General features: G+C 45.2%; 1 protein-coding gene across 6 annotated transcripts; it reads right to left on the bottom strand.

The window, feature by feature from the left end:
- Positions 1 to 63: 63 nt before the first annotated feature.
- Positions 64 to 25639, bottom strand: LOC104339684 (hepatocyte nuclear factor 4-beta). 6 transcript variants are annotated; one of them, XM_009930995.2, is made up of 10 exons: positions 25403 to 25639; positions 18669 to 18873; positions 16692 to 16786; positions 8856 to 8962; positions 7614 to 7769; positions 6978 to 7065; positions 6010 to 6162; positions 4018 to 4254; positions 3250 to 3363; positions 64 to 2052 (listed from the first exon to the last, which is right to left on the bottom strand). In XM_009930995.2, the coding sequence occupies exons 1-10, from the start codon at positions 25515 to 25517 to the stop codon at positions 1916 to 1918; spliced, it is 1407 nt and encodes a 468-aa protein (XP_009929297.2). In that variant the 5' UTR covers positions 25518 to 25639; the 3' UTR covers positions 64 to 1915. The 6 variants fall into 6 exon arrangements, with proteins under 6 accessions (XP_009929297.2, XP_075290098.1, XP_075290096.1 ...); XM_075433983.1 differs by having other exon boundaries at positions 64 to 1847; XM_075433981.1 differs by having other exon boundaries at positions 18669 to 18840.
- Between the last annotated feature and the right edge of the window lie 598 nt (positions 25640 to 26237).

The raw sequence follows: 26237 nt of genomic DNA, 5'->3' as shown, positions 1-26237 counted from the left end.
TGGAGAAATCAGTAAAGAAACTTGAAAACTTGGTTTTGAATTAAAAAACGCAAACTGTCCATATGAAATATGAGAATATGGCATTTATTTCCCCAATAGATTTGTTTTCTTACCATCAATGAGTTTCAGCGTACATTTAATTTCTAGAAAAGTAACGTAGTCTACATGATGGAGGAACTGGAAGCAATGTTAGGTAAGTACAGTTGCATCTGTCATGCAGCAGGAATGCCTGCAGTGGAACCTGGTTTCCAGATATAGCTGTTTCAAATCAAAGTTATCAGCATATAACATCAGATCAAATTCATCATAGGCAGTAGAAAAATAAAACATTGTGATCCTAGGTACATTCAACCCAGTCTTCACTGCTTTTCAGATCTCTCTTGCGCTGTAGAATGGCAACTCTGAAATATCTCCCCAAGGAATGAAAGACAAAGTGTTGCCCTTTAGGTGAAGGTTCGCTTTCAGGCAGTAAGATTGCGTTTCCGTGGTGTCCTCCACCCGAGGATCTCACAGTGCTTCGTGAGCGTTAGTGACAGGAGCCTCACAAAGCCATAGCTGGGCATTGTCGTCTCATTTTTGCTGTGAACAGGGATGCGTGTGGGCGGAGAGATTTGTGCGACGTGGCAGAATCACGAATTCTCCATCGTGTCCTACTGTCCAGTGTGGCTGCCCATAACCCCTCGAGAGCTGTCTGATGGAGGTCGTTGGACTTTTGTGCAGATGAGCATACATTTTGTACAAGTCCAGCAGTCTGCTTTCTAATGAGGTTTGATTTATGCAAAACAAACACCGCACCACAGTGACCACACTTTAGGAAAGTTTGAGGTGGATAGTCGTCTGTTGGGATCATTTTACATAGTTGTAACAAGGTTAATGCTTGGTCACCTACTGCTGATTAAGCTGTACATTTAGTGCAGAAGGACCTTATGTTTGAAGTACAAACATGTTTGAAAATACATGTCTCACAGGAGACCTATGTCTCCCTTTGCTTATTTAGAGCTTTGCAGTTTAGGTTGTAGACATTACAAAGATACATAAAGCTACAGCAAAATTATGTCTGTGTACTGGGAAAATGGGGTTTTTTGCATTTTTGGTATGACTGTTTCTTCTTCCAAGTATGTTTGCAGTAAAAGTTCGTGGAAGATAGCAGTTTCTTGAGCTTTCTGCCAGCTGTGGGTTTTTACAAGACCCAGCAGCCACGGTCTGATGCAGAGATCCTTGCTGCTGTCTTGGAGCTGCGTTAGGTGTGCACACAAACTAGAGGATGCATCAAATGACTCACAACTGGCCTCTAGATATACGGGAAATTATGGAAAATAACCAAATGTTGGCATTCCTGATCGAAAGTAAGTGACCAGCATTAATTGTTAGCTGGTCTATATGCAGTAAGACATACGTGTGTGGAATAGGAAAGCATCGGCCTGCTAAAGGTTATGAAGATATTCTTCCTAAAGCTTAGCAAACACCAGGAGAAATGGGAGTGCAATGAAATTTTTAATGGGAATAGACCTTTTCATACTGATGATTCAAGACATGCTGTACTCATTAACGACTGCCAGGAGCTGTGTAAGGCATTTGGCTTCATGTAGACAGCAGCCGAAGGCTTTAAAAGGGTCGTGATCATACTGAGCTAGGTGATAAATGCAATCAGAAGCTCGAAGAGCTCACAGTCTTGGTCTTACTGAAAAGAGCATTAACCCCAATTGCCTGTGGAATGAGGGTGGCGGTGGTGGGAAAACCCATGGTGAGGCTCCTGCTGCAGTCTGGTACCAGGTGCTCGACTCACGGACGGCACAGAGTGTGACCGACAGATCCAGCTACGGGCAGGGGGGTGCTGTGCTTTGCCTCTGTAAAGAGAAAGGGGCCGTTTCAGCACAGTTTCCACATTGCTCCCAGCTTCTCCTTCCACCTCTCCCTATGAAATCTCCTGCTTGGGTATCACTGTCTGAGGCAAGACCTGCACTACAGCGTTGGGACCTGTGCTAGAGCCTAGTTTATAGTCTTCACTGCCTGTGCTTGTAGAAGGAGATGGAAGGGATGTTTCGGGAGATGCTGTGGGAGAGAAAAGAAAGAGAATTAATGTGGGCTTGGCGCTGTTCAATAGAGCAGTGCCCAAATAAAACCAGCGAACCATCCTATGAACCAAGGACCAGGAGCTAGGGGGATGGGGCAGGGGGATCCATCCCAAATTCAGGCACGTTCCAGCACATTCTTCCTTCCTGGTTTGTGATGAGGCACAGGGTGGGCTGATGGGCACGTACCAACTCTTCTCAGTATTTTGCACTTGGGAAATGCCCCCAGCGGCTGTGTAATTCTTCCTCTCCTCATTTTAGGAGAGCTCAAGCCACTGGCCACTGCACTTCACCTATAGAACACAGCATCTCTCTAATCCCCCTTGCTGTAAGGTGGTTTTAAAAAAAAAAAAAAAAAAGCAAGCTATAATCATAAAATCATAGAAAGTTTTGGGTCGGAAGGGACCCCTAGAGGTCATCTAGTCCAACCCCCCCCGCAGCGAGCAGGGACACCACTAACTACATCAGGTTGCTCAGAGCCCTGTCCAACCTGGTCTTGAATGTTTCCAGGGATGGGGCCTCCACTACCATGATGCCAACATTTATATGGCTGAGAAACAGCAAAATACGCTGCAAGAGGTATGTGATTGTTATGGCAGAAGGAGACTGTGTGCAAGACATTGCGATTACGTGGCAGCGGTTGTTAAACTGCAACTCATGTTCTACTTTTTTTTTTTTTAGTAGCATGGTCTGTTTGCTACTACAGTGTGATAAATGCCTGAACTAATATCCACTGCCTAGAAGCAGTGCCCAGAGTGGCTGAAGATGGTCTTATTTTCAGGTCATATTGTGTTCTGGTTGACAGCAACCAAGACGCTTTATGTAGGGAAACTCTTGCCACTAATAACTGTGTGTGCTTCTTTGTGGTATTTCCCAGTGCTGCCCAGGATCGTAGAAACACACTGTCACCAGTCTTGATTTCTTCTTTTCAATCTTGTGATGTTTGGTAGCGTTTCAAAATCCCTCTGGATCATGCTGTTACGTGAAAATTTCAGCTTCTCTTTTGGAAGCATGTTTCCAGACTGCAGAATAAAGGAGTCAGCAAGGGGGAGACTGTGAACTCATTCAAGTGTCATGCTTAAATATATAAATAAACCTAAAAGTCTCTTTCTTTACTGCTTCTCCTATCTAGTCCCTTCATTATACTGACAATAATAGCAGAAAAATGGACACATACGGTCTGGAGCGGTGTGAATCACAGAGCTCATGTTGCTTGGGAGGACATGTCCAGGCAGTGGTTCCAGGTTGAGGTTGGGAGGTCCTGACTGATACTGGAGATCGACGGTGGTTCCTGCAGTGGAATCGGGAACAGACATCACTCTTTTCATAGTTACCGAGAAGCAAGATGCTCTGGGCCGTTTCTTTTTTCCAGAGAATGTGGGAGACCTTTGCAGGTGGGGGTTAATGTCCTGGCTCATCTTTGTTTCCTTCCTGCCCCTCTGTCCTCCTTGTTCTCAGCCTTCTCACTGTCTAGGGACAACCTCCCAGGATGGCTGGGGTTTGAGCTAATAACCGACTGTGCTGTTCATCTCTCTCTGTGCGTGTCCCAGTCACTGCTCTTGTCAGGGTTTCCCATATAGTTATAACTTTTGCATATTGCTAACAAAAAAAATATAATGTCTTCTGGCAAACTGCATCAGTTTGGTACGCTGCCTGAAATTCAAGTGCCCAGCTGGTGTGAAGCACCATAGAGTGTATCCAGGGACAGTTTTATGGACATCGGATTTTCAGAGATAGGCTGGTAAGAATTGTCTTGGGGATCGGACTGGAGCAAGAAGGACCCATGTTCAAGCTACAATTCAACCTGAGCCTTCACCTCCTTCTACCCAAGACCAAGTTCTCTCTACCATACATCCTCCAGAGAAGGACGCAAACCCAGTCACGAAGTCCTGTAGTGGCTTTGAAATAAAAGAACTTTGCCATCCTTTCTCAGTAGGGTTCATACCTCCCAGCAGCATCTCCTGCAGCAAGCTGTCGATCCTGGCCACACCAAAGAGCTTCACGAACTGGACTTGCTCTATCATCTGCCAGGTGATGCTCTGTAGCGGGGGCAGCAGGAGGAGGATGTCGCTGAACCGGCCTCGGGAATCATACTGGCGATCGTTGATGTAGTCCTCCAGGTTGACTTGGACCTGGAAGCGCATGTTCTTCACCTTCCCAGGCTCACTCAGGCCTTTGCAGTCTGAGAGGGGAAAAACTTGGGTTAGTTACTGTAACCAAGAAGTGTTACGCTGTCAGTCAGGCTTGTACACAGAAAAGGATGAGATGCTAGTGATCCTCTGACAACTATCTGTCGGAGTCTCCAAGTTTATCTGACAGATTAGCATTGGGCTGCCCCTATTTTGTATCTCACAAGAAGCAGGGAGACATAGGGGGAATCTGAGGGAAAACAGTAAGAAAAGAAGCCCTTGCTTCAGATGGATATGTTTGGCTACTGCCACTAGTGAAGACGAAGGATTCAGAAGTTGAACCACATCTGTCCTTCCAAGGAAATGCATTCCAAGGTCTGGAATTTTCCCCTGAAAATTTTGAGTCCCCATTACTGCCACGAAATCCATGCAGATTTAGTGCCTGTATGTTGTAATTACACCCACTGCAGCATCAGATTCTTGTCCTTCTTTCCTGTCTTTGGCCTGTGGTTGATCTATTTTTTGTGGACCACTGGTCCAGCTTTGCTTAAGCAAGTAAACGTGCACTCTGGGTAGGGTGAAGTGCTGAGATTTACAGCTTTCCACTCCTGCCTTTCCAGCTGTCAGACCAGTTCCTTCACTGTCTACAAAGAATTCACAAGCACCACGTTTTAGGGATCATCGTGCCAAGAGATTAGATAAAGTGGTCAACAAATTATTGTATGTCAGCAAGTAACTCTAAGGATATGCCTACTTGTTAGCATGAATGGATTTCACTTCTGTAGAGCTTCGCACTTTTCCCTTTTAGATGAAATCACAGCGCCTCACTGTCACAATGATCTAAAGCTTCACCGAGATACCGCTCAGCCAAGAAGGTAATTTGTCAAACTCAATCTGATAATACCACCCTTACTCAGGTTTACAGCAGGCTCTTTGGTGAGTCAAAGTTCATGATGTTTGTAAAACTCTTGTATCTTGATTTTAAATCAGCAAATACAGCACGAAATAACTAGTGGAAGATGCTCTAATTTCTCCATGCTAATAGATGCCAAAGACTAATTGGCATTGTTCTGGACTTCACATTGTTCCCTCATTTCTTCTCCAAGCTGCAGGGCAATACACCCCAAAGGGACTTGTGTGTTGTACTGTGAGGAGGTGGTGTGTGTGCTGTAGGCATGTAGAAACAGGTGTTGTTGGGGGGACCTGGGCCGAGAGAAACCCCCGTGTTTGTGGAATGAGAATACAGCAAGGTTTCAAAACAAGCTTTTGTTTTGCCTCTGTGTTTCCATGTTCTCCATCCTGTGCAGATCAGCCCTGCCCTTGGTCAGTACTGGCTTCCAGCAACATCCATTAACAGACATCCTTGATATTTCTGAACAGTCAGCTGAACAGTCCAGCTCTCTGTGGTTTTTAATGCTGCTTTCTGAACTCTGATGCATACGCCACACTGCCGCTCAGTTGACTTATTTCGCTTATGCGTAATTCACTATAGGCATATATGTCCTTAATAGTCATCTCCTTCATTTCAGACTGATGGGCTTTTCTGAAGCCAAGCTACAGAAGCAACAAAACTCCTCTAGGATCTGCAGAGTCTTGCACATCGGTCTGGCTGGAGTTACTGCTTGCTAAACAGCAAAGTGCTCGGGAACAGGGCACTCCTAACACGTCCTTGCTGCACTGCTAAGTATTGCTCATTACAGCAGAGGCCAGGGGAAATGCAGAGCTGCTGCCAAGGGGTTTTCCTGGTGACTGGGGAGCCCTCAACTCCTTTTCAAGCCCCATGTTTGGCAATCAGGAAGGAGGCTTACCTGGATCAAAGAAGATGATGGCTTTAAGGCAGGCATACTCATTGTCATCAATCTGGATGTCCCGCAAGGGCTTCACCAACTCATCCAAGATTCTGGTGGCCACACGAGCAATTTCCAGTTCTGGGCAGTGCATTGGGATGATGAAGTCATTTCCTGGGGAGACAAGAGAAATTCAGCATCAGATTTTCGCTCTAGCTCTACAGACAAGGTCTCATCTAGAAGTTGCCGCAAGGCATGTTGCCAGATAGTCCCAGTGCCCATGTGTGGCAGACTTCCAGTGTGCAGCTTCATACTCAGATTCACAATTGAGAAGCAATCCATGGGTTTCATTCTTTGGTCCTTAGTTATCTTGTTTGCCCATGTCAGTGCACCCACACTGTACACAAAGCCTGCTCCACGTTCTGCTCTGGCCTACCTTCTGTTATACCTAGCACCTGCTTGCAAATGGTGTCATATCTTTATTTTTGCTGTGTTTTTTTTTAAAACAAAGTTCTCGCTCCCTCTTTTTTTAATGTGTGGATGCTAAGGTCAGTATTCTTATTTTTCCAAGAATAATGCCTCCTATATTTTTGGTGGCAGAGAGCTACATGACAAGGAAATACCTATTTGAGCTGCAATTTTTAATAGACCTTTCTGCTTAGTGTTTAAGCACTGATACCCAAATACCTCATTGCCTGTGTCCTGGCAATCTGAGTTACAAAAACAAGGCAATGCAGTTTGAGATGCCATTTAAATATTGACGGTTTTCTCATCCACAATTTCAAAGCAGTAAGGGAACTGTTGTAAAAGTCCCGGTGAATTTGCTTGCTCCTTTTTACGCTTCTCCAGAGACCTTCTCGAGCACTAAGTCTCGAGGCAGATGTGCAGACCATGCCCAGGAGTCCAGAGGGTATTTCAGGCAAGCAGGGTACTTGGCAATGTCTCAGCTGTGTGAATTATAATAGGAGGAGTGAATTTCCTTACTTTACCTAATAACAGAAAATCCGTGTATGGTATGGACCGCTTGGCTACGCCGAGGAGCAGGTGTTCCCCTGCGTGGGCTCTGAGTAAGGCAACCTGGACATGGCACAGAAGAAAGAGATTATATTACATTTGAAGAGCAGAGAACAAAATGGTGAGCTGTTGCTGTCTAGATTAAGCCAAATTTGGTGTTTGTTTAGATATGTCAGATCTACAGGTAAAGTACTATTAAGAGTTAGAAATTATTAATGTATCTTCACTTTTCAGAAGTGCTATGTTCATGGCAAATTAAATAAAAAGTTATCTTCAACTGAAAAAGCAGAGAGGTGTGAGTAATTTGAGTTCTTGGGAAATAAATGTCTTTTGAGTTCAACTATCAGGTACCAATAAAGGAAAAATGAGTCTTTCTTGACTGGGTTCTTGTGCAGACTGGAGTGACCAACTTTATTATATCTTGGGGGACTTTGGCTACTTGGCTTGTTTTTAATCGATCCCTTATGCTTTATTATTCTTTCTCTCCTGCTAGCTTATTGCTTTGCGTGGGGTGATCTATATGTTAATGTCAGATTCTCCTGCTGAAAGGTATGGCTGGGAATTCCCATAGAAGGTGGTGGGTTTGCAGGGAAGAGGCGTTTGCATTTTACCTGGTCATCAAGTGGGAGCTCACAAAACGCTGGGATGTATTTTGCCCATTCAACCAGCACCAGAAGCTGCTGTTTCATGGACTCACACACATCATTGATTGTTGCAACCTTCTTCATTGCAATGTCTGCACTGTGCACCGGACTCAGCGATGAATACTGAAAGAGAAACAACCTGGTTGCACTGGGACCAGACTTGTGCTGTTTTCCCCTCCTCGACAGGAACAATTCATTGGTAACACAGGGAGCCTTCACAGACAGGAACCTCACTAGGTCGTTGAGAAGATGCTTGCTGTGTGGTTGCACACCTATTTGCTCAGCGGTGTACACTGCCCAATGCACAGCCTCCACGAGATGGTGCTCGGTCCCAACAGACACTCCTCCCTCCTCCACCTCCTTTCCCACTCTCCAGGCTGGCTCAGGACAAAATCTGATTAATATTCCTGTTCCTAGCAGTAACCAGCAGCACTGGGGCTCAGCCTATCACTTAAGCCAGCCAAATGCAGAAATGCATCCAGCCTTCCTCCCCAGGCAGCTGTCTGGGACACCCATTCCAATCTTTAGAGAGCTGCGCAGAGCATAGAGTGTTAAAACACAATAATTTTTTAAAGGAAGCGGATGCATTGCTGCATGTGATATGCAACATCTGGACCGTATGTTTCAGTGGAGAAAGGATATTTGCATAAGAATTTAAAGGATGCACAGGGTGAAATTCATTGTGGAACATGAAATAAGAAAGCAACCAGAGTTAGCTGAAGCCCAGCGATTTTATTAGCTTTATTTTTCTCCCCTAAAAACTGTTGCCCTCTTAAGGAAGTTACAAAAAAAAAAAAGGATGATTGACCATGACAGGAACGTTATGTTCTGAGCAGGACAGCGTGCAGCAAGGAGGGATAAAAATCTGCATGAAATGCAATGCATTTTCAGGGGTGCAGCAGCAATTTAGCCTGGGGGCAGAGGGGACCTGGGGTCTGCAATATCCTTCAGCCCTTGGAATTTCGGCTTTGCCTCTCATGCCAAAGACTGCATCTGCTCCTTGCAGGACCTGTTGTCTTGATAATGCACCAAGGATTTCAGTGTCTGTTTTTTAATATCTCTAATGCATTTTCTTCCTTGTGGCTTTGTGCAAGAGCCATCCAAGGGTGGAAAAAGATCCAGCCCTGATCGTTTTAGTGAGTTCATAAGCCCATATGGAATAGCTGAAAGCCGCATACTCCTTCGGAGGGCTGTCCCCACATTTCATACCTGCTGTGCCATGGCCTCGGCCTGGGTGAGCACGGTGATGGAGAGAGAGCCGTTGTCCTCGTAGCTGCTCCTGCGAATGCTGATCCTGTCACGCTCATTCTGCACGGCTGAAATGAGAGCGAGCAGTGGTTGTGTTAGCAAGAAACTTCCCACACAACTGATGGCTGCCGTTACTTGTGGTCCCGAAACAGGGGTGGATGGAGCTTTAGTGACTGCAAGATCCTTCACCCCTGCTGGATGCTGGAATAAGATTAAATAGGCTCCAGGGGAGAGGAAAAGGCCACCAGAGAGGGAGAAGACCAAGCACAGGAGCAACCAAGGGAAACAGGACCATTTGGCAGTCAGAGCACACGCTGTGGGATGTTAGCTGGTCCCACTGGTGTTAATGCAGCTCAGGGAGAGTCTGGGGATTTGATGTCGACCCTTTTCACCGGGTAGTGCACCCACACTGCTGGAGTCCTGGCCTCTGACACCCTTTTTGCCATGTCTGCACTGAGGACGCCTCTCCTGAGCTCCCAGTACAGCAGGACGCTCCTCAGGTTGCATCACCAGAAAAGCCATCCTATGATCTGACCTCAAAGCAGCCTTGAAGTGTCCCCTGCCCCTGAGGCATCACAAGTGGTGGTCCCCAGGGTACTTCTCCACCACTCCCAGGGAGAAGAAAGAGTCACCTCATTAAGGAAGCTCCAAAGGAAGGAAGTTTAAAGTCACCAATCCCACCTTAAAACCATTCCCTCAGCCTTGCCCATCACGCTGCTAACGTCACTGAGCCCATAACCCCAACGGCGATGGCCACACACGGCTGAGGGAACATACCGAGCCAGGGTTTGTCTCCAGGTCTGCTGGTATCCTGCACAAATCACTGCCGCAAATCAGCTCAGTGTCCAGAACTGTTAATAACAGTGATATAATGCACCTTGGACACATATCGTGAGCACAACAGAGTGAAGATCAGCCATGGCTTTTTGCAAACAGAAAGGTAAGGCCATGCCATGGTCAATTAGAAAAAAACACTGATTTTTTGAGGTCCATTCCACCCTTTAAACCATCCTTTTTCCTGAAACACAAACCACATCTAGCCCCATGCTCCATCAATCCTGCACATTGAACATAGGGCCCTGATTTATTGCACTTGAGCTACTTATTTTTGCAGCACAGGCTCCAGGAACAGACTCGCCTCCACTGCAGCTATCAAGTAAAACAGCAGCTGAGCAAAAAGCAGAATTTAGACTTAGTCCAACCTTTTTTTCAGTGTTAGTTTCTCCCCCAAGCCCTATTTCCTCCACCCAGCAGCAAAAAAGTGCACATGGGGCTGGAGGAAGGAGCCTGAATGCAGACTCAGCATTTTCCTGACGAGTCATAGATCTGGGCTTCATACAGCTCAGAAAGACAGTTGTCAAGTCCTTAAAGCAGAGGAAGCGGGAAGATTTAGCATGTGGTGATAATGCAACACATCCTTCCTCCATGCAGCAGTTCCAGGCTCCTTTTGGTTTTATTTAGGAGGAATGACTCAGACATAGCTGTCAAAGCACGATTCACTCTGTGCTTTAACCCCTTGGATGTGCAACAGTGAGGTTTTGCCTCAAAAGTAGCCACTGGAGAAGATTTTTCCAGCATTTTTTTTTTGCACAGTCAGCAAAATCATTTCGCCATGACTCTTTTGAGAGTTTGCCTCGTTGCTGGGCCTTGCTTTAGAGCAAGCATCACTCCGCAGAGGGCATGTTTGCTTGAATTCATGCGAAGGAGGAGATGTGGGCACATTTTTGTGTGCAGGGTGGGAAGATGGGGGCTTTTTCAGCTCAGATCCAACCACTGCTGTGTTTTCCTAACTGATTCCTGATGAGAGGCCAACAAAGTGAAAGGGCAGAAAACAAGTAACAGTGACAAAAATCAATATCTCCCGTTATCAGCAGGAGTGTAGTGTTTATTTTCCAGGACCTGGGGCTCAGCCTTGCTGTCAGTCAGGACCTGCTCGCTGCTGAGCTGAGTGTGCTTGGGGGCATCTGCTGGGGTCCAGCCACCAAAGCCATTTTGCACCTCGGAGCCAACCGTGCATGAATGGCTGTAAGGGGCTGGAAAGGTACATCAGTTTGTAAAAGATATAACACACATATACATTACTGGAGCTTTTTCAGGCTATAGATACTACATAGAGGTAATTAGACATCAATTTAGAGAAAAAAACAACTACAGCCTTTGGGAGGCTCTGCTAACCTAGTTAGGCAGCAGCATACATTACCCTAGGCATGGAGGTGGTGATGGAAGATGCTGTTCAGCTGGGGATCCCCACTGAAGGTGAAGGTGGTTATAGGAGCCATAATTTATGATTAATCTTCAGAATAGTTTAACTGTTCACAGCTTTTTTTCACACCAGAAAGATGAGCAGCAGCATCCAGCACTCAGTAAAAACACCTGAATCCATGTCATGGCTGACGTTCTTGGAAAGTCCTTACCCAACCTTCTACTCCTGGTTTCATATCAGACGCTCCCCCACGTAGCTCTCTTGGGGTGAGTGGGCTCTTTTTGCCCACTTAGAAGAGAAAGTACAGACTTTGCCTTTCTGACCAAGTTACACATCTTATTTCACATAGGTCCTACAAACCCAGGCAGACCTGGTCCTAGTCCCCAGTGACAGACTCCTTTGAGAGGCTTCAGCCTGTTTTTCTCCCAGGTCCTTTTATGGCACATATTTCAGTGCTTCCCTCATGCTCTGATAAGCTCAATCTTCAAGTGTAAGTGGATGGTACAGACCGACTTTCTCAAGGTGATTTGAGTGTTATCGCTGAAAGTAACCAAGATGCGATGGAATTAGATACAAAAGCAAGTTAATGTTTTACCTGCCACAAAATTAATCTATTACTGTGTGGTAATTATATTGCTATATTTATTGTGCTTGTAAAAGGGAAGGGACAGGTCACTCGTGGTGAGGCATCGGGAGTGCTCGAGGGGTGTGCTGGCCCTGAGGGTGGTCGGGCTCAGATGTGATCTCTGCTTTGCAGTCAATAAAACTCAGCAAGCTTGCAGGAGCGACTGAAATCCCAGTGCTAGATCCCACTGTCTCCCAGGGACTACTATTCCAGTATGTGCCTGGCAAAAACTTTGCTCCTCTTTTTCTTTTCTCTAATCCTGTCCTCTGCACAAGCGCTCCAGTTCCCAAAGCCAATAAACACTGGGAAGGGCCACTGCAGCCCTGCACGAGGGGACGTCAGCGGGAGCAAGTCCCCATGATGCTGCCAGCCACGGACAGCGTGGCCCGACCCGGGCTTTCCCATGAGGAAAGGGGAGAGAGGACAGGATGGTGCCTACATCTCCCTCCGGGGAATTGTCCATGGTTACCGCGTGCCCTGACTGTGGGAAACGGACAAGTAAACAAACACATTCTCCATCTGACGTGGAGGAGCCGTCAGAGGGGTTTTGTTGTTCAGAGCAAGCCTGCGTCCGTTTGCCACCAGCGCATCAAGGATGCCGGCAGCCAGGCAGGCTGCGGAGCACGCACGGTGGCTCTTGAGGAAACAGCGGTGTGTTTGGGGGATTGCAACAAACCCGCGTTTCCCAAACATTTTGTCCTTGCTGCTTTGCCACATAGGCACAGAGCCGGTGACGAGGAACCTCAGGGAGTCCAGTAAACACAGGCACAAGCGTAGGTTGGAGGGGGACAGCAGCAAACCCGTAACTTTCCACAGTAACTGCAGATGTTAAAGCCCTGCCTGCATGGGAGTTAATGTTTCCATTATTATTCCACTAAAAACATCCTCATTTAATGCCGATGGGGTTGGAAATGTATTAATAAATGGCATAAAGAGAGAGCAGCAGGAGGGTGGTGCGAATGCCCCAGCGTGCTGCTGGCAGCATTTCTGTCTCCACCGACAGATTTACCCTTTCTGCTGCCTGGTTAGTTTATATGCGCAAATAATTTTTTTTCCCCAAGCTACTTCTGACTTTGTAGGTGGGGTATATTTTATTTGCAAATAAATCCCAATGTTAGACACACATTTAATCCTTTCACGGGCTTTTGGCCTGATTTATGACTATTGCAAAGTAGGGAAGTTCCTATAAGTTTTCCATCCATCTTTGCAATAAACTGCAGTCCCAGCCTTCTAAAAGCTGGCAGAAGAGATGTGCAAACAAAAGGTATGAAACAAGACAGAGGTCCTGTGAAACGCTAATAAAACTGTCCTATAAACCTGTTCAAGTTACCAAAAATAAATCAAAAATAACCTCAAATCCTCCTGCTGTATTGTGGCCATAAGTGATACAGTAATTCTTTTTACATCTGCGTAAAACTAAAGGAGTTACATTCGTAAATTACTTTAAAGGGGATAAGATGTTAAATATTAACCCCTTTTCTTTCATCCACAAACTGAAATCTGACAGCGCAGTGCTGGCATTTCTGAAGGCTTCCAAGTTTTCAGATGCTCAACTCTGTGTGAGTAGATGACCTGGCTCACTTGAAAAATCGCACCCTATTGATCTATTCAAGGTTAAATATGATCTCAGTAAGACGCTAAAAATAGTGTCCTGCTGTCTTCTTCGGATGTTTAAGTATCTGGTGCACTCCTTGTTCACTGATGCTGTAGTGACCAAAAACCTGTCCACTAGCATTGTGCGAAACCATCGAAATCAAACCTTCTGTGCAAAGAGAGGAAATCAGAGTGAACAGCCGGAAAATCCCCGGAACACCCAGACCACCCTGAGATACAGCCCCAGCCTTACCCACAACACAAGATTAAAGAAGTGAAGCTCCTGTAGAAATCTTCAATTCTGACCATAGTGGCATTTCGGGAAACAAGAAGGGGTTTGTGCTGAAGCAAGCCTTTTCCTCTCCTCTTGTCCCAGCATCAATGATTGTTTCCTTGTAGTTATTGAAGTGAATCACTGATACCAAAAATGTGATTGGGATAGGGGTGTTTCTGAATGAGCTAATTTCTAGGAAATCTGAGGACTGGAATTTCGACAAGACTCAAGTTTTGGCCCTTGCTTGCTCTCACCAGTGCCGACGGAACCTGGATCCCATCTCAATGCAGAAGCCTGGAGGCATGGGGCTCCTGTGTGGGACAGTCCTGGTCCTTTCTGAAGGCAGGATCAAGTTCAGAGTGTACAGACAAGACAATCTGAAGGACCCCACTGATGCTTTTCTAAACAACCTCTGCCCAGCTGCCCCAAACCCACAGACAACCTATAGCCTGACTGCACTCTGCTCCCAGGACCAGCCCATGCTGAGACCTTCAGCCCTGTACTAATGCTGGTGGCCTTATAGACAGCCAATTTAAAGCTAGCTTGGGTACCTGCATCGTACGGCTTTTTCTTTAGGCAGAAATTTCGCTTCTACCAGGCTAGATAACATAGCTCCTCACAGTTTCTTATCCACTAGAATTGTTTCCAAAATAGAAAAAAAGAGAAAAAAAAAATATCAAAGTGTCACATCACATCTTACAGCACAGGAAGATTGGGCAAAAAATCACTCTGAATCCAAAATTCCAGTTTATCAGTTAATTTTGCTGGGGAAAAGCAAGTTTTCCAATATTGCACATGCACCCTTCGAGCAGTGTGTCAGTGGGGTGTTGGCAGTGGGGAGCGGGCGAGGGTGACACAACCCTGCTAACCCCACCCCAGGTGTACTGTCACAGACAGGCTGGGAAAAGGTACGTTTCCAGATTCTTCCTCTCTACTATGAATAAGCTATGCTGTTACCACGCCCTGGAAAGTCTGATTGCTGTTATATGGGCTGGCTGAGAAGTAGTGTGCCAGAGAAAGACAGTGACAAACCCTTGCGTGCCAGTGCTGGGACAACGGGACACACTGAGTGTGGAGCTGTGGTCTCCCAGCATGAATCAGTGCATGCCACCAAAAAATTATGCACAAATATTTGTATCATCCTCATGCTGCTCTATCCCAAGACATTGCTTCTCTTTTTCCCTTATGCTTCACAATGCTGTTTAATATTAATCTAGAACCACCCTAAAGTAAATAACTGTGTTCTTTTTGTGCACACGATTGGGCAAGAAGATGTCATTCACAGTCCTGCACATATGCTTTGGATATAGCTCTGGTCATCTAAGCTAATTGCTGCAAAGCAATTGCTCAAGGTGCTTTAAAATCTTCCTTACTAAATACATGAGCAGTTTGTGAGCACACAACCTGACTGTGCGCTCATAAAAAAGTTTCAAAGAATGTGACTATGTGGAAGTTGGGATGAGTCATCTTCCATTGAGCTGCAATCAATAATGAAGGAATGAGCCAAGTTTTTACAACTTTTACCATAAAACAAATAAAAGTCATGCTTCAGCTCAAAGAATGGAGCTGATAACCAGATTTCAGCCTTTCCAAGCTGTGGAGCTTGCTGCATCGGCAATTGGTTCCAACCCCATCTAGAACTGACCACATATGCTTTGGTTTGGTCCTTATTAGTTTGAGGGCTATTTTTTTCCCACCTGCTGTATTTACTCCATTTCTCCTAAGTTTAACCCGCAGGCATTTTTGCTACATCCATGACCTATGCCAAATTGCAAGCCACCCTTGTTCTCCAGAAAAACACGTGGTCGGAAGGTTGGAAAGAATTTTTCATCACCAGTGAAGTCTTATGAATTACCAGAAATCAGTGACAAATTTCCCCTCGGTTTCAGTGGGACCATGACTTCACCCCGTGGGGAAGAGGTGTTTAACTTGGTGGCATGGAAAGAAATTCTCAAGTTCCTTTCTAGCTCACTCACCCTTTAGCTGTCAGTGGGCTGGAAAAGAGCAAAACTGAAGGGTGAAGAGTGCTGAGACCATCACCCAACTACCTGCACATCAGGGGGATGTACCATCAGATGTGGGTTGGACCCCCCCTTTGCTAAGTACTCAGTGTGCAAAGACAGTCTCTGCCCAGAAAGCTTGGAGTAAGTAAAATAGTATCATCCATTCTCTCCCCCTAAGCAAACACTGAATGAGCAGAAATCAGAAATGCAGGATAGGTCCCAAACTTTCCCAGGGAAGCTGGCTGTAGGGAGGTGCGGCATAGGTTAACAGAAGCGTTTTTTCTCTTGCTTAGCCTTAGGCCACTGTGACACTTGGTATTGCCTTTAGTGCATTGGAAAGGCACTTCCCAATGTTCACTGGTACCCAGATGCCCTACAACGCTCCACCTCCCTCTTAGTACAGCCAACGTAAAGGGCAAGAAAAGGCATCAGCCAATATTGGATTGGCCCTTCAGTACTAGTGCTAATAGTGGCTCTATAGTCGTGCCATAGCCACCGTGAGGACAGCACTACCGAAGGGTTTGGCTCTGACTCAGGTCCCAGCTCAGGGGACACAGGAGCTGGCTGCCTCTGGGAGTGCTGCCCGTCTGCCCTGTGCCACGGAGGAGCAGCTCTTGCACTGTAAGGCTGTACCTTGCCCAAAAGGTTGCACCAAGCTACACGAGCATCAGCCAAGTCAACTGCCAAACGCTACTCTGCAGTAGACAACTGTTGTCATTTATGAGATTGAGGACAGCAGGTCCTCGCTGAGATTCTCACAGCTGGGATTTGGAGTCTCACTAGAAGGTACGTAGCAAGGGAATTGCTGTTGTGAAGTGCTTAGAGACCAAATAAACACTGAGGAAGACCATCCCTTTCCCAGTATAAAAATATCGGAAAGAGCAGCCTCCCAGGATGGGTGAATAGTGTCACAAGGCTCGAATTCAAATTCCCATCTAATAAGATAGGAAATGGGGATTTCAGCTTCGACAACAAGGAACCTCACACTGTGACATGTAAGTATCATCTCCCTGGGCTAGGACTGCTGCTGCTCTCCACCATGCTCTGCAGTGGGAGAAGGGCCAGATTCAGCAGCATGCAGTTTGGAAATGTCTGTTACCTTCTTTCTTCATGCCAGCTCTGAAGCACTTCTTCAGCCTGCAGTACCTGCACTGGTTTCTCTTGTCTTTGTCTATCACACACTGTCGGCTGAACCTGCGAGGAGATGGGAAATAAAACATGGAGCAACCAGCCTGGCATCCACACCCCACTCACTCTGACACCGTCCCAGACCTCACTGAGCTACGCATTGCCTGAACCCAGAGAAGAGTTGAAGGTTTGCAAGAAATGGATTGAATCGGTGTTGGCTTGGCCCAGTTCCTCATCTTCACCACCACCATTCCAGCCAGCTGGAAGCACAGTGATTGCAGACCACCCAGCCTGCGAGGACTGTGATGGTTTTGGCTGTGAAAGAATGACTGTGACTCAAGTTGTGCTGGTGAAGGAACTCCATCTCCCACTTTCAGACAGTTATTGGGCGTTTGGCATTGGGCTCATTTGATCCTGCTTGTTAACCACTGTTCTGCCCTGCATAGAATAATTACATTATGGGCCACAAGCCTTCTTGTGTCTGCAGCCTAGTTTTAAGGCATGTGGCCTCCTAATTGCTGTTCATTTCAACGGGGGATTTAGGAACTTATGTTCTGTTCAAGGCATGGCCCACGTAGACTTGGCAGCTCTTGCCACGGTGGGTGAAGTGATGGAAGAGGACTCTGCCACGCAGAAAGGAGATGGCATGGGTTGCTCTGGGACCATCATCAGGCTGTAAAAGCTGAGGCACTTTCCCAGGCTGGTAAAAAGCCAAAAGTACAAAGGCGCGAAGACTTTCCAAGGAATTCACGCCCGCGATAAACAACAGAGGTCCAAGCTGGCCTCATAGAGCTTGGCTCGCCAAATAAGGATTTGCAGACAAATGAGCATTTGCCGTTTGCTTGGCCTTGCTGCTCGGGATCTTCTCTGAGCTGCCAAATATCACAGAGCTTCGTGGATTCCTGGGGAGGGGCAACAACTTCACTCCCAGGAGACTAAGAGCTGAAATTTCAAAGAAATCAGTAGTAGCTGTTGCCTCTTCCTGCAGGCAATCCACAGCTCCTGGGATAGGCACTGTGTGGGTGGACACTGCTGTCATCCTGGGCGTCTTTCATGGCTGTTGTGTTCTGGAGTGATAAGGACCCCAGGAGCATTTTGAACAAACAGGATGACTCGCATTACAAAAATTTGGAACACCTTTAAAGGAGGAATAGCTCTGGAAGGGAAGGAAAACTTCCAGGTTTTAATTAGAGATGAAGGGCTGGAGTGTATTCAGGATTTTTTTCCCCTTTCCTCCTGTGCTAAAGCAAACACCATTTTTCTAAGGCCAACCAAGATAGCTGCTGTATAATTTATAGCCTCCTCTTCGTAATCATTTCTCTCAAATGTATACCTGTGTGCCAAAATGGATGTGAATCATCGCTGGTCCACGCTAGGTTCTCAGAAGGCTTGTAAAATCATCAGTGATATGTCAGCGTACATAGTTTAATGTGTTTCAAAACAAAAATGGAGAAGCTGTGAGGGAGGTGGAGGCTTTGGAGGTGACAAGTTCTTGGATGCTTGTTGATTTTTACTGGGAAAATCAAGACAGACTGCATTTGAGACGAAATCTCTGGAGCTTTGGTCCTTTGCCACCTTGGCTTTCCCTCGCTGGGCTGTGACGAGGTCATGGTGTTACTCCACACCCAGAATCTGTACTTATGCATCATACACAACAGCCAAACCTCAGGTCTGTAAGTTTCCCTTGATTTACACCTTGGGGAAAGCAGTGACAGTGAACTAGCCAAATGGATTGCTTGGTGCCACAAAAGTTGTCAGGGTCCAAGATGGGATAGGACTTATTTTACTCCTTGGGTCATTGTCCTCCAGCCAACAGTATTACTGTTGCTATTCACAGCATGGTAATCTGGCATTTGGGATACGGGCCCCGTTGTACAAAGTGATCTTCACCCCAAATTATTTACAGCATCAATAAATTGTATTTATTTATTGCAGAAAGGGCAGGTACCTGCAGGAATAGACATGGTTCTTGCGGACGCTCCTCCTGAAGAAGCCTTTGCAGCCGTCGCAGCTGGATGCCCCATAGTGTTTGCCGGTCGCCCGGTCCCCACAGATGGAGCAGAGGGAGCCGATGCCATTGGTGAGCAGGTTGGTGTTTGCTGATTCGGCTGCGATGGCCTCTGCAGGCAGAGAGCAGGGACCATTAGACCCATCTGTGAGGGAAACCACAATCAGTTGACAGCAAGCTGGTGTTTTTAAGTGAAGCACGCCCTGTCCCAGCCCCGCCCCCCTCACCCCCCACCCCCATGTGCACATGCAGTATGTGTTGCTAGTAAAGCCTCCAGATTGATGGTCATGCTCTTCGCAACCTCAGCTGAGTGAAACTCAGTTGCTTTGCTTCTGATATTGGTGTTTTCCTTTGCTTCAGTGAACAGAGAGATTTCAAGCTGCATAACCCAACAGGGTCATGAAAATTTAACAATTAGCACTACTTTTCTTGACAGATGCAGAGATACCTTACCTGGATGTGAAATATATGCTTTTGAGGGATGGGGAGCCACCTCCCCAGTTAATCACCTGGAGAACCTGGGTCAAAGCTGGTGGCCGCAGAAGACAATGGAAAGAACATCACGAACTTGAATAAGTAGAAAGCAGAGAAGAGACAGCAGAGGCAGGAAGGATGAACTACTTCATGCACATGACAGAGGTGTTGGAGACAAAAGGCTGCTCTTCAGAGCCCCTCTGAAGCTGCAAGACAGAGACAGCAGCTCACACAGGGGTCACTTTAGCTCTCCTAAGTCTGGTTCCTGCTCTGAATTGCCCTCTGAAAAGGCTCGTTGCTTTCCACTGAAAAGCAATAGAGGGGTTCAGGAAGATTGACTTTCTAATTTAGGGACCTAAAATTAGGTCATATGAATGCCCTCTGTCATGTCCTCTGTTTGCACCCACTCATTTGGGGCAGGAATAGCTCTGCCCCTGCCTGGCCCGTGTATACACTGCTGAAAACTCCCCTTTAAACTTCTCCCTTGGCCTTAACCACCAGACTTGCTGCCCTCTTAATCCTCCCAATTTGAGGCACAGCTTGGGGAAGAAAAAAAAAAGGGGGGGAGGGGGGAAGAAAAAAAAGGAGACACTTGAGAAGACACAGATGACAGTGTTTACATCTCACTGAGAGGAATAATGTTTGTGGAGTCTGTCCTGACCTGGGCACTCACTGCAGGACAGTTTTGTGAATTTATCACACCCCTGGGATCACATTCTTCGCTCCTGGGGAGCCGATCTCGTGCTACAATGACCTCAGCAAAGTCTCTGGGACAAGATACATCCTGCCTCACAGAAAGGACAATTGGTGATGAGAAAAGCTCAGCTGCTGTTGTATTGAGCAATGACAAATCTTAGAGAAAATTACTCAAAGAGGAGGAATTGGCATCTGAGCTGGACAGTCTAGAGAAAGTTTTTGAATGCATAATGCTTAAAAATAACTTTGGATAATCCACCCAGAGCATGTATATGTACAGAAAGAGAGGTGGCTATTTTTGTACGTGAATACACATCAAAAATTTATAGTGAAAATATTTGCTATGCAATGAAAATTGTACTCCAAAGCCAAAAAAAATTAAAAAGCCAATAAAGCTGTAGCTTTTTGAAAATTGGAAAGTTTTTCAGCTAAGGCTAAGACATTTTTAGCTAAGACTTCACAAATGCAAAGGTCAGACTTCCTTTCACCCTCTCAGAAAAAACTTTTTCATCAGTATTTCTTCTTCTAAGGTAAGAATGAATAAATAAGTAGGTTGTAGCAAGATGGGAGCAACATGACAAAAAAGAATGACAGCATCAAAATCATTCTTAGGTCATAATGACAGGAACTGAGATTTACCTGTTCCCAAAATCCATCTAAATGCTCCCAGCTCTGACATTTGTCAGTAAGTGGCACTTGGGTCCTTCGGGAACATTGTCTGCATCAGAGGTGCATAATGGTAATTTACATTGATTTTTAGTTTCTTTACATTTATTCTTCATTTTATTTTGCTTGTTAACTCAGTATTAAATGAGCTGTACTAGAATATTCCTTCGAGGGTAACTGTACTGCTAAACATTCGTGCATCTATTGCTCCATCTATTTTTTAGAAGGAACACATGACCATAAACAAACGCACTGAGTGTGCTGGATGCCATTTAAAAAAATTGCACAACAGAAATAAAGATAAGAAGGCAAATTTTCGCTCCACTCGTGCTTTCTCTACTGACTTCAGAGGAATTAAGCCGAGGTCATACAATTTGGGTCGCTAATGGACCGTTCATGCTTCAGCTGGGTCCAGATTGCAAAATGTTCCTGATGCTGGAAAGCATTTACTTGCCAGAGAAGACTTTTTTCCGTTATGTGAGTAGGACAAGTGAGGACTGCTTGCTGATCTAGGGAAGAAATTAATAATCTGGCCTTAAACAAAGTATTACTGGGGGAAGGACCATCAGCACTGACCACGTGAGGGCCCATGGAATTTTGCAAACCAAATTTTGCTCTCACTTCCACCCATGAAAAGACAGAGAAGCCCATGGACTGCAGTTAAGTTGGGTGGCTCTGTGTTAGGGCAGATACAGAGCTAAAAGTTCAGTCCCTGTTATGTAGCCACATGTACTTTTCAGCTTGGTTGAACATGAACAGAAATTAAAAAAAAAAAAAAAGAAAACGAACCCCTAAGCCAGTATGGACATGTTAATTATGGTGATAAATTTTAATTACAAAATCCTGTCACCAACTAACAATGAGTTCCAAATGAGAATTATCTCAGAGAAGAGCAAAGGCACCACTGATACTGTGCGCATCAGGAGAGTGTTTTAATGTGGCTTTCAAACCTACCCAGTATTTGGGGAATGTCTGGGATTTCCCTGGACTGGTCACTGCTAGGAAAGAGAGAGGAAAGCCAGGATCCCTGCCAGCACAGTCGCCTGTCTGTGAAATCCACTGAAAACTGTGGACCGTTTACTTCAGCCCTGCCTGACACAAAGTGATAACCTGCTCGGATCTTCATATGACATGTTGTGCCTCACTAGAGAGATTGCTACCTAGAGCTCGTCACCACAGTGAGATGGGCTTTGGGGCTGCTAGGATGGATCTGGTCAGAGTCCAACTGGCTCACAACAACTGAAACAAGCTCACAATTGTCCTCACTACCCTGGAAAGAGATGCTCAGAGATGTGTACTGGTTACACATGCTCATCACTGTGGTATAACAGAACAGTTCCTAAGCCATGCCACAGTGCCTCTGAAATGTTGTCTGGAGAGAGGCAACTGATGATGCTCTCCAAGAAGAGACCATAGCTCATCTTGACCTTGTGTGGGTCCCAGGCTGAGCTGAAGACCTATGATTGTGACCAGACTCCTCACTAGGACTGTCCCAGACCCTGACTGGCAGAAAAATCTGGTTTCAGCCATCTTTTGCAAGTTATCTATAAGCAGCGTGCAGATTGGGAACTACAGCCTACCTAATGTTGATGAGAGTATCCCAGTGGCTTCAGCAGCTTTGAGTCCAACCATGCTCGCAACTGAAATGCATATAAATTTCTGTTACCTACTGTCTCTGTATGCAAGTCATTACCTAACCAGAGATGAAATGAAGATGCCAGGTTTTACAGTGATAAGAAATGGCAGTGAGGATGGTCCTAGTGAGAAAACTGCTGGAGAATGGTATCTGGCTTCCACCCAGATCTGGAGCTCTGCACAATACCTGACCACTGGAGACCTCTTTGCTGCTTTTCCTTTCAGTTATGTTACTGGCTACATCTCTTCTAGGTGCACATTGTATAGGAGAATTGGCTTACAATACTTTCCAGAATGTCTTTTACTTTTATGTACCCAGAAATCCAAGCCAGTCTTGGTGCACACAATTTGCAGCTAACAAATCCCCAAATTACATGTGCTGGGCTAGAATGTAAAGAGATCATATACGTGGGTTTAGGGCATGCACACACAAACTGGGTGGCCAAAGCCAGCATTGCGAAACCTGTGCATACAAGTGTAGGGCTGGATGGGGGCTAGCACTGAAGCGCTGGCCATGTGCAGGTCAGCTGCTTTCTACATCAGCTTTTAACAAATAGAGGGGGAGTTTTTGACATGAAAAACATAGCTTTGACTTAGTGTTCCCAAATCCTACAGTAATAATGACGAAGAGGCCAGCCAGAAAGGCCAGAGCTCCTTGCAAGCAAGCGTGCTGCTTGAAGCATGGTCAGGCACTGTCAAAATATCTTTGCTGGTTTTTCATGGTCTGAATTGGGTCAGACTGCAGCCGGGCTGGGAAAGGTGTTTCACCAACCTTGTGCCAAAGTCCCAGGGATCAGCATGGTATTTGAGTGCTGAGACAGGAAAGCAAGCACCACTGTGGCAGAAAGTGTTCACTGACACTCGACTAAAGAATTAGTGAAACATTTCAATAATGCTTCGTATTTTAAGCAAAATGACAACTCTGACAGGAGTGTGAGGAAATGAGTATTAGCAGCACATAAAAACCAAGTGAGAATATGGCTTGTAATGCCAGCCAAGGTAAAGGAAACAAGTTAGTACAGAATGAGAAAATTTCTTCAGTTACAATACATATTTTATAAAGGAATGACAGGATCAACCTTGATTTCTGTTCATTTCCTTTTGCCATTCTTTCTAGTTAAAAGAGACAATTTTTTACACTGCTCCTCCACTCCCGTAACAGATTCTATTCTTTGTTTTGTATTAGTCTCAAAATATTTGGCAAATTACGGGCTACTTAAAGGTGGAAAATCCAGAATATATATCTAGGCAAATCTGAAAAAGTAGCAGCTTCCTGAAGCAGAAAGCTTAGCACTGGAAGTGCTCCTTGTCATTAATCAACCCAAAGTTTTGACGAAATAATATTCCAAAGAAGGAAAGAGTTGGTTTCAAGAAAGCAGGACCCTATTTGAAAATAATCTAATTTTAACTTTTAAAATTGTTCAGAATGTAAGAAACGGTCATAAGTCGGTAAAATAAATATTGTATCCCTTCTGGTTTGTCTTTATAGAGGGCAAAACTGCCGTTAGATTTAGTAGAGGAAATAATACAGATGAATCTTGCATAATGGGAAAGATATGGCTTAAAACAATCCAGTGTATTTTTAAAAATACCTAAAATGAGATTATTTCTTGACTCTAACAATTGTGAAAATATTTCTGAAACTACGGAGTATCTGTGTGAACTGTTATTTTGAGTTACCTATAGGAACTGAACTCAGCTGGTTAGCAATATATTTCCATGCATGGACATTTCAGGTCTCTTTTGAAGTCATTTTTACAAACTGTAGAAGAGGACACTTACCCAAGACAAACAAGCTAATTTCAAAACAGCTAGTTCCTGAGAGAACTGGTTACTCATTAACAGCTAGACAAATAATACAATACTGATCTAGACAAACTTCAGAAAAAACTCAGCCTGTCAGTTCCACTGCATGAAACAGAGAGCCCCAAACAGGTTTTGGTAGTTAATTTGCAAAATTATACTGAATTTTGCAGAATTTTGTACCACTCCAAAAAGTAAAAAATATCTTGTAGTTCAGAAGCAAGTGACAAAGAGAAACATCTGTGTTAAATAACATTTCTGGAGTAGGATGATAGATAGAAACCTTTCTGCAAGAATAATAAATAAGATCGAGTCTACCTGGAGCTGGCAAAAAAATGAAAATCCTTTATATGGGGACAGACAGAACTTTTATTGAAGTGAATTTTAAATTCAAATTTCTTTTGGCCTTTTAACTTTACTTGTCTGCTGACTTCCCTCCATGTCCCACAATAAGAAGTCTAATGATTTTATATTGTAGACAACAGCCCTACTGAAACTCTGATTTCTTTTGATGAGACAGCTAATGAGCAAACGTGACACCCTGAAAATCCCATCTTAATTTCACTAAGCTTTGTAACAAATGAAATGGAAAGCTGCCGAAACTCTCCGAAGGCATTGCTAACACTGGCGTCTCATTTGGTTACAGAATTACTTTCACACTATATGACTAAAATGTCCTTTATTTTTCACACAGCGAACAGCTAATTTCACAGCATAGTGTTCGCTTTAGGTCAGAGTACTTTTGATTACTCCAGATCCAAATATCACACAATGCACTTTATTTCTGTGAACAAAGCGGAAGTCTGCACATAAACACTCGCGCCTCACAGCCAAGTTCTTCGTGTGCTGTAAAGGGTTTTAGACCATCTTAGCCAGAAAAAATTAGAAGGCAAGTAATGATTTGGATGTTGCTTCTCAATAAAAGTACCTAGGAACAAGTTAAATTGGACACGTGGTGTGTTGTCTGAGTACCAGACAAATGCCATTTGAGACAGCATTTTTTTCCAAGGATTAAATATGTACTTAAGTCATGTATGGGAAAGAACCACACATTTTAAGGAAGAAATATTGGTAATAGCTCCTCTCTCAAGTCATACAGGAGGACAAACCTATGGTGTGCCATGAAGAGCTCTACCAATATTTGCAATAGCTGGTGGGCTCTTCAGGACACAACATTCAGCCCACCAAGCAAAAGAGTAACTCGGAATAGGACCAGCAAGTGAAGGGGTCTCGTTTCAGCCCAAACATCACTGCAGATGCAACTCAAGTTTACAGGTCAGCTGCTTAAATATTACCCCTTCCACCCTTTGCCCCACATCTCCCACCTGCCTTTCCTAGGTGTTCATCTTTATAACAAAGGTAGTGGAGATTATTCAAGAGGAAGCGAACAGAAATCTCACCAGTGTTATTTGGGAGCACCCGAAGATTGTCAAATTCCAGCATGGTATAAGAGGAGTCCAAGGAGTCAACGTAATCTGGCATATCCATGTCCATGATGGACTGACAAAGCTTCATTATTACTTGTCAACAGCAAGGGAATCAGCAAAAAACAGACCTGCTGTCAATCACGGCCAAGGTTTCCTCTGCAAAGAGAGACACTCCAGCCCTTCCGATGACAAATCATTACCCAGCTCTGCCCGCAGTCCCCTCCCCGTGCCAAGAGAGAAGGGATGGAGCCGTTCTCTCTCACGCACGCAGTCCCCTCCCTTCCCAGGGTGCATCTGTGCTCTCTCGGTCCTGATAATATGATGTAGATAAGGCCTAGACTCAAACGACTTGGATTGCATCTTCGGGTCAATATAGCCTGGTTTATGGCTGTTCCTGCGCAAACATTTTGAAAAGAGCTGTGGAGAGGTGTTCACACACATGTGCCGCTCTTCCAGGGCAAAGTGGTGGTCACATCAAGTAACATCTGTGCCGATGCCACCTTGCTCGGCTACTAGCCCTTGGGAAAAAAAACAAATGATGCTACCTGAAGCTGGGGAAGACAAAGAGTCAGTCTCAACACTGGCTGAAGACTGTCAAGATAGGTTGGCATAGAGAACCTGAGGCATTGCCATGAGACACCAACAGTGCTGCACACCAGATCACACGTAGAGTTACTACTGGGAGGGAAAAATGAGGTTTCATTACAGCCATTTGCATGGTTTCATCCTGCCCCACAGGCAGATGTGACCTGACATCTCCCAGCCACCACCCACCATCCCTGTCACCTGTGTCATCCCCCTCCTGACT

The sequence above is a fragment of the Opisthocomus hoazin genome, chromosome 12 (genome assembly GCF_030867145.1).
Source record: "Opisthocomus hoazin isolate bOpiHoa1 chromosome 12, bOpiHoa1.hap1, whole genome shotgun sequence".
NCBI classification, from domain to species: domain Eukaryota; kingdom Metazoa; phylum Chordata; class Aves; order Opisthocomiformes; family Opisthocomidae; genus Opisthocomus; species Opisthocomus hoazin.
Note: the sequence above shows the minus strand (reverse complement) of the source record. Positions and strands in the feature narration are given on the sequence as shown.

What these genes read in the sequence shown, in the direction of transcription:
- LOC104339684 (XM_009930995.2), bottom strand. Translation starts at nt 25,517, where the DNA reads ATGAAGCTTTGTCAGTCCATCATGGACATGGATATGCCAGATTACGTT. An exon ending in GGTGCTCCCAAATAACACTG is followed by an intron (nt 18,874 to 25,402) that starts GTGAGATTTCTG and finishes TTTCCCTCACAG; the next exon opens with ATGGGTCTAATGGTCCCTGC. An exon ending in AGCTGGCATGAAGAAAGAAG is followed by an intron (nt 8,963 to 16,691) that starts GTAACAGACATT and finishes CTCTCATTTCAG; the next exon opens with CCGTGCAGAATGAGCGTGAC.